Source organism: Xenopus laevis, chromosome 8L, assembly GCF_017654675.1.
Source record: "Xenopus laevis strain J_2021 chromosome 8L, Xenopus_laevis_v10.1, whole genome shotgun sequence".
NCBI classification, from domain to species: domain Eukaryota; kingdom Metazoa; phylum Chordata; class Amphibia; order Anura; family Pipidae; genus Xenopus; species Xenopus laevis.
The window spans coordinates 10,215,596-10,224,161 of NC_054385.1; the positions used below are offsets into that span (position 1 = coordinate 10,215,596).

At 48.4% G+C, this 8,566-nt stretch overlaps 1 protein-coding gene across 20 annotated transcripts in view; it reads right to left on the minus strand.

Annotated features, from left to right (window-relative positions):
* fnbp1.L (formin binding protein 1 L homeolog) overlaps nucleotides 1-4,276 on the minus strand; it is a 110,416-nt gene extending 106,140 nt beyond the window's left edge. For 5 of the 20 annotated variants that reach the window (XM_041572012.1, XM_041572015.1, XM_041572022.1 and 2 more), the window contains exon 1: nucleotides 3,933-4,274. In XM_041572012.1, coding sequence (XP_041427946.1) covers nucleotides 3,933-3,956 — 24 coding nt within the window. In that variant the 5' untranslated portion in view covers nucleotides 3,957-4,274. 20 annotated transcript variants of the gene reach the window in all.
* Between the last annotated feature and the right edge of the window lie 4,290 nt (nucleotides 4,277-8,566).

An 8,566-nucleotide genomic window follows, 5' to 3' on the forward strand; every position in this document is an offset into this window, starting at 1 on the left:
GAGTGTCACAGACACTTTCCAAGATGGTGACCCCCTGTGACAAGTTTGAAGTCCTGGATCATTGCTGCTATTGACAAGCTGAAACTTTAGAAGGAAGGGAGGCCGTACAAAACAACATATTTTCAGTAGGTCACCATTAAAGAAAAGTGAAAATGACGTGCTTCAGCATAAAAAAAAGCCAACAGATAAGCTGCAAACTATCACACTCCTAGTTGGGCATGGCAATAAAGCTAGATGAATGGGCTAGGACTGCAACGGGGTCTGAAAGAAGAAGCAAATGCGGATAAGTCGCTTCCTCATCGACATCATCATCTAAGCAGATTAGCAAATATTACATTCTCATAATTTGCTTGGGACAAATTCAATTTGTGGCTCCTGACAAAATAAAAGCTGCCCACTGAAGGCACACTGAGGAGTCGGCACAGGGCTGCTCCATCTTACGTATTTACAGAGACAGAGGAGCCTACAAGCAAAGCAGAGAAGAGAGGCAGGGATGAGCAGAGAGTGGCAAGGGGGAAGGGAACATGGCTGGGAATTAGAGATGGGGGGCAGGAATCTTAAGTGGTTATATCTATTCTCATTATAAAGGGGTGAGCTGGGTGTAGGGGGCAGACAGCAGTCAGAAGGTTTGATACTACAGCATGCTTATGGCTTAGCACTGGACATATATAATAATAAAGCATGTTGAGCACATAAGAGGAGGGGCAGTGTATTTTGAAGGGAATGTGAGTGTTTGGGGGTGACATTGTGCTTAGTAAGGGGGGGTATCATATTGCAGCACAGACATGGGGGACTGGAGCAGACAGTTGCACAGACTGCAGAACATGATGCAGACATTACACATAGAGATTCACAGACTGGGGAATGATGGATGTACAAGGTAGCTGAGCAAATTTCTCTGCAGACCGAGGGGAGGGTCAAGCAGTCATGCAGACCGAGGGGGAGGGAAAAAGAGACAGAAACGAAGAGCAGAATAGTAATAAAAAAACGGTCATACAAACATGTAGATGTGATGGCAATTTACTGGCAAATAACTATAATATAAACTAAAATACAAACAGTACAGATAAAAAAGAAGGGTGCAGGCTCCCGTACAGACTGTAGGGGAGGAAAAAAGAAACCATGTGGACAAAAGACAAATCACAAAGATGAAAGGGGAGGAGTCATGAAATAAAGAATGGGGTGGGAATGAGCAGCCGTGCAGACCAAGGGGGAGGGATTGAGCAGCCGCGCATACCCAGGAGGAGGGATCGAGCATCCGCGCATACCCAGTGGGAGGGAACGAGCAGCCGCGCATACCCAGTGGGAGGGAACGAGCAGCCGCGCATACCCAGTGGGAGGGAACGAGCAGCCGCGCATACCCAGTGGGAGGGAACGAGCAGCCGCGCATACCCAGTGGGAGGGAACGAGCAGCCGCGCATACCCAGTGGGAGGGAACGAGCAGCCGCGCATATCCAGTGGCAGGGAACGAGCAGCCACGCATACCCAATTGGAGGGAACAAGCAGCCGCGCATACCCAGTGGGAGGGAACAAGCAGCCGCGCATACCCAGTGGGAGGGAACAAGCAGCCGCGCATACCCAGTGGGAGGGAACAAGCAGCCGCGCATACCCAGTGGGAGGGAACAAGCAGCCGCGCATACCCAGTGGGAGGGAACGAGCAGCCGCTCAGACCCAGGGGGAGGGAACAAGCAGTCGCGTATACCCAGTGGGAGGGAACAAGCAGCCGCGCATACCCAGTGGGAGGGAACAAGCAGCCGCGCATACCCAGTGGGAGGGAACAAGCAGCTGCGCATACCCAGTGGGAGGGAACAAGCAGCCACACAGACCCAGGGGGAGGGAACTAGCAGCCACGCAGACCCAGGGGGAGGGAACATGCAGATCTAGGGGGAGGGCAGAAGCAGCAGCGCAGACCCAGGGGGGAGGGCACAAAAAAAACATGTGATGAGAACAGGCAGCCTCACTTATAGGTGGATTGATCATAACGCAACACAGATTAGGGCCATGGGTATAAATATGCCATCAGAAATCTTGACTGCTGGCTGCTTTCATGGTGCGGGCCCGATTGGGCGCAATAGGTCCAATCAGCCTAAGGCCGGCACTGATCTTGAGATCCCATAAAATTAAATGGTCAGGGCTCCTGTGACCAGTGCTTTCAATCCTGAAGTTAGTGCTCAGGACTATACATTACATTGCCTGCCCAAGAACAAGTCCAATATTTTGGCTATCCAACCCCTCCAGACTGTCCTGAAAAGAAAGACAAACGAACAGGGCAGAGAGCCACAGAAACTAAAAGTTAGGACTGAGAAACATGCAGTTCAAATAACAGGACAGACGGGCCTTCTAGGGCAGTGATCCCCAACCAGTAGTTTGTGAGTAAAATGTTGCTCTCCAACCCCTTGGATGCTGCTCTCAGTGTCTTCAAAACAGAGACTTATTTTTGAATTCCAGGCTTGGAAGCAAATTTTAATTGCATTAAAACTAAGTATAGTGCCAAGCAGAGCCTATTGTAGGCTGGCAGTCCACATAGGGGCTACCAAACAGCCAATCACAGCCCTTATTTGGCACCCCAAGGAACTTTTTCATTATTGTGTTGCTCCCCAACTCTACATTTAAATGTGGCTCAGGGGTAAAAAAAAACCCTGTTCCAGAGTAAAGCAAGAGAGCTACAGACAAGAAGGCAACGTACGGACCCAAGGACAAGGCATTCAGAAACATAGGGACTGTAAAAGACAAGAGGCACAGCCATAAATGACAGTCAGGTTAAAAATGGGAAAAACGGGGCAATGAGTCTAATGCCACACAGAAAGGAGACTGATACAATGATCAGTGGGTATGTGGCAGCCGCTGAGTAACAAAAACACAGATAATGGAAAACAGTTGAAACGTGTACATAAGCCAACAGAGAGCTGGGGTGAGTTACATGTGTTGTATAAAGAGGCAGGCATATCTATCTGATCCTTATTAAGGGCCAGGTATGAATATCAATTAATAATATTGGGTAATCAGAACTCTGTGAAGAACAGGAAGGGACATCAAACACCATATAAAGGTCCATCTAAGGAGTTGGACCCCTGTGTGGGTCCAGGCAGGGGTGGTAGAGTGCATATAAGAGACCAGGCAAGGGTGTAAGGACCCAGGAAGGGACAGGTAGGGGTTTAAGAACCCCAGGAAGCAGCAAGTAGGGGTGTTAGAGTCCCAGGAAGCAGCAGGTAGGGGTGCCAGAACCCCAGGAAGCAGCAGGTAGGGCTGTTAGAACCCCAAGAAGCAGCAGGTAGGGTTGTTAGAACCCCAAGAAGCAGCAGGTAGGGGTGTTAGAACCCCAGGAAGCAGCAGGTAGGGGTGCCAGAACCCCAGGAAGCAGCAGGTAGGGGTGTTAGAACCCCAAGAAGCAGCAGGTAGGGGTGTTAGAACCCCAGGAAGCAGCAGGTAGGGGTGCTAGAATCCCAGGAAGCAGCAGGTGGGGTGTTAGAACCCCAGGAAGCAGCAGGTAGGGGTGTTAGAACCCCAAGAAGCAGCAGGTAGGGGTGTTAGAACCCCAAGAAGCAGCAGGTAGGGGTGTTAGAACCCCAGGAAGCAGCAGGTAGGGGTGTTAGAACCCCAGGAAGCAGCAGGTAGGGGTGTTAGAATCCCAGGAAGCAGCAGGTGGGGTGTTAGAACCCCAGGAAGCAGCAGGTAGGGGTGTTAGAACCCCAGGAAGCAGCAGGTAGAGGTGTCAAACCCTTAGGAAGAGCATTAGAGCAGGTAGGGAGGGCAGAATCGCTGTGAAGAGAGGGAGGGTAGGGGTAAGTAGGGGTGTCAGAGCTCAGGGAGGGGGCAGTTAAGGTGTCAGAGTTGTTCCCTGTGCTGAAGGACAAGCTGCTCACTGACTGACTGACTGACTGACTGACTGACTGACAGAGACATTACAAGGACACACAGCTACAGGTACTTACCCATAGTTCCGTGCCCCAGCTCATGATGCCCGGGGGCCGTGGGGTTGGTGGATAGGATCCCACCCCCGTGTGTACAGATAGCGGCTCCTCAGTGTCGGGACCCCGGGGAGGTGTGTCCCTCAGTCCGGCCTGTCACAGCCCCGTGTCCCCTTGTCTCTCCTCCCTATTCCAGTCACGTTCCGGCGAGTAAATCCCAGTCAGTCCCGCCGCTCTGTCTCACACCGACTCTCACCTCCTCCTCCCGGGTGAAAAGCTCCGGCCACAGGCAGCCCAGCAGGCACGGCGAGAACGCGCGCGCAGGCACAACAGGGGTCGGAGAGGGGAAAGGCAGCGCGCGCTGAAGGGAGAGGGAAAGGGGCGTGGTTATGCCAGACTCTCCGCATGCCGAGGGCGGGGTTAGAGTACAGGGAGGAGGCGGGGCTACCATGAAAACTTTCTCAGCAGTGAGCGAGTGACAGATTGAGGGCAGTGGAGTTCCATTAGAGACACACGTGTAGCGCTACCTGCCCCTCTAACCCTCACGTGACATCGCTGTGACACTCACGTGACGTCACACCAGGAGCCAGAGAAGCAAAAAGCGTGACGTTTGGCTTTGCTTGTCCTTTTCTATGCATTTCACTCTGGTCTCAAGAGCTGACAGTCTAATGGAATGTCCAGCGAGACGTGATTAAATGGCTACAGCTGGGAGTCAATCAGCGCCTGAAATCTGAATCAACGTCACCTGCAAGAGCTTCTGCAGCAGCTGTAGGGGAGGGGGATTATTCCTGCAAGAGGTTCTGCAGCAGCTGTGCGGGGGGGGGATTATTCCTGCAAGAGCTTCTGCAGCAGCTGTGGGGGAAGGGATTATTCCTGCAAGAGGTTCTGCAGCAGCTGGGGGGGGATTATTCCTGCAAGAGGTTCTGCAGCAGCTGTGGGGGGGGATTATTCCTGCAAGAGGTTCTGCAGCAGCTGTGGGGGGGATTATTCCTGCAAGAGGTTCTGCAGCAGCTGTGGGGGGGATTATTCCTGCAAGAGGTTCTGCAGCAGCTGTGGGGGGGGGATTATTCCTGCAAGAGGTTCTGCAGCAGCTGTGGGGGGGATTATTCCTGCAAGAGGTTCTGCAGCAGCTGTGGGGGGGGATTATTCCTGCAAGAGGTTCTGCAGCAGCTGTGGGGGGGATTATTCCTGCAAGAGGTTCTGCAGCAGCTGTGGGGGGGTTATTGCATCTGAATGTCTGAAATGTGGGTCAGTCTGATTCATTACCCCACTCTCCTAACCTAAGCGCCTCCTACTTCTGCGTTACACATGCTCAGTTGCAGCGAAGCAAGAAAGAGGCGGGGTGAAGCGAGCAAGGGGCGGGGCTTATATTGACAGCTCGGGGACGCGCTCTGCCAGAATAACGGTTACGAGAGGATGTTTTAGAGGATAACCAATCACAGATCAGAGGGGCGGGGTAAACTGCGGTGGTTCAGTCTTCCGTACCTAATGATCAGAGGAAGGACAATGGCGCCTCCTAGTGACAAAATGTCTTCTTTACAATTACCTTCTGTGGGACACTTTAGTTCTCTGTGGTAATGAAACAATTCTCTCAGCCAAATACATGTATTAGTCCTCCTGAGATACTTGTATAGGGCCCTGTGCTCATAAATGTAAAAGAATAGACACTACTGGCAAAAAGGTAAAAGAATACAAAACAAAGAGGAGGCTGGGGGTTGTTTGCAAACAAAACAACAGGCTTTATTCAATATAAAGCGCCACAGGGCTGACAATACTCTGGGGTTGCCACCTGTCTGGTTTTCACCTGCACAGCCCAGTTTATTTGAAGAGCTGCCTGGTTTAGTGATGTGCCGCCCAATATCCGTGGGTCAGGCAATTTCAGCCTCGCTCCCCTATTTTCAGGTCCAGGGAGGGTCCGGCGCCCTTAAACTGCCGGCTTTATAGACGCGCGCCTGCTCACCCTGACCCTTTTGTGACGTCATCAGTGGGGCAGACAGCGATGGACGATAAAAGGAAGGCGGGCGAGGGCGGTCGGGTTCGGGTCCTGAAAAACCCGACCCACACATCACTAGCCTGGGTCATAACTGCCCTATTATTAGGATTCCCTATGATTGACGCAGCGATCAGCAATCGCCACATCATAGCCCCGCCCCTGACGTCACAACCCATCCATTTGTTAGTGTCAGTTTTACCTTGATTGTATGCATAACAGAAGTGATTCTGGGAAAGGACAGTGACAAATACACGTTGCAAAGAAATACTAAATTTATTGAAACCAGTGAAATCCACATAAACAACACAAACATTCAGGAGAGGCCTCCGTCAAACCCAAAAACCTTCTGATTCTACCGGAGTATTTTGTTCAATCTGATAACATCACAACACAGAGGCTTTTTGGATTTCAGACTCTGTGCCCATGAGCTGCTGGCTGAGGATTCTGGGAGTAGTAACAGCTTCTCTCTCTTTGTCTCCTTGTTTTATATCCCAGAAATAAAAAAAAAAAGTAATATTTTGATCATTAAAAGTAAAAGGTTTTTTAAAATAAAACTTGGTCCCAACTCCGGTGGCCTTCCAGCTATTTCTGAACGACAATTCCCAGCGATATTCCTGGAAAAGAAACGGTTAAGCTGCACATTCGCAGTATAAGTCTGTAACAGGGCAGAGGCATGGAAACAGTTAATTGCACTTGAACCGGAAAACATCACATCAGGATTTCATGCAAATAAAACAAAACATTGGTGTCCGTCCGTCTGTCTGTCTGAAAGGCATTCGCTCAGCTGCAAATAAAGGGAAACTAGTGGTTGCAGTACAACTACAAGAATCAGTACAAGGTGGAGAGTAGGGTCCTTATTGGTTGCTGGGTACCAGTCACGTGTCTGCCAAGCCTTTTTTTTTTTTGTTCTAGCTGCCAATAGGATGTTAGATATATAGTTTTAAAGGACAACTAGAGTCAAAATTAAAAGAGGAAATTTACATTTGAATGAACTTTTTAGTGTTAAAGATGGGACTTATGCTTTGGTCTGATTGATGGCTGAGCAAATATATCTGGACACGATTTGGCTGATCCAAAGGTTACTTTAGCCGCAATCTTTAGCATAAGCCTTACATCATGACACCAGGAGCAGCTCCTGTTCTTGGCAATACAATTTCAAACTCTGATGGGCAGATTTATCAAGGGTCAAATTGAAAATTCAAATTCATTTTTATGGCGATAACTGTCAAATTCAACTAGGGAATTGTCAAAATTCTATTCAAGTTTTTTTTAAAACTCGACTCTGGCCCTTCAAGAACTCAAATTCGACGTCCTGGGATCAATTTGGAGTTGTTCGCAGTCTTCCTGACGTTCAAGGTTTTTTTTTTCCGGAGAGTTCGAGTTTTTGGGTCGATCCTATTCACCAGAGTTTTGAAAATTCGATTTCTTATAATAAATTTTTTTTAAAAGACTCCCATGAATTCTGAATTTGACCCTTGATAATACTGCCCCTCTGTTTTGTTTATTTAGAAAAAATGTTTTGAGCTCTAAATCCCTTTTAAATCTTTTTTTGCTTTTATGGTTGGAGGGGTTCGGCGAAGGCTTCACCAAAAGGGCTGCCACTTAAAAGGAGAACCAAACCTTTAATAAGCCTAGGTGTGACCCTTGGTAAATGCCCCTAACTCTTTACTTACCCCTCGGTGCAGATTCTGTCCAGCGGAGTTCACAGGCTCCATCTTCTCATCGGTAATCTTCGTGCAAAAAGCAGCGTATCGGCGCATGTCCATCTGGAGCAATCTTCTGGTTTGTGGCAAAAGTCTGGTTTGCCAAAAGTCATGGAAAATGCCGAAGCGAATAAAGATCTGAAGATTACCGAAGAGAAGAAGATGGCTCCCGTGAACTCAGATGGACAGAATCTGCACCGAGGGGTAAGTATAGAGTTAGGGGCATTTACACCTAGGCTAGGGGGGGAGGGAGTAGGTAGGGGGTAGAGGTTTTTTATTAAGGGTTTGGTTCTCCTTTAAAGGATCAGTAACATCAATTTAAAAAAAAAAAAAATTTGTTAGTATAGAACAAAAAAAAAAAAAACCACAAAGACAAATGAAACTCTTAAATCGTTAAGGCTTTATTAAGAAATAACTTACATAAACTCTGCTTGTGCTCCTCTTCAGAAAAGGCGACACAGCGACGATCCATCATGCGGCTCTCGATTTCGATAAGGAAGGCAGGGAGGAGAAATCGAGCGCCGCATGATTGATTGCCGGATCGCCTTTTCTGAGCAGAGTTTTCGGTAATTTCTTTCTTTTTTTTTCATTCTATACTAACAATTTTTTTTAATTTTTTTTAATGATGTTACTGGTCCTTTAACTACAGTATATGGCCCCAGAAACCCAAATGTGTGTGGGATAGTGGGAAATGTAGTTCACAGCAGCTGGTGGGTACACCAATTGGAAATTTGACATGCTGTAGAACTTTTTAATACTTTCAGCACTTGCTGCCTTGAATAGAAGAATAAGCATTATCCTTATAGAGACTACAGGGGGGTCCATTAAACAGTGTTATCCAATCAGAAAGGGTAAAGCTCTGCTATGGGACATGAACCATCCTGATGGCCAGATTACAACAGCTAAACAAGGAGTAGCAATATGCCAGCATCTTACTCAAGGATGGGACGCATTTCTATTGC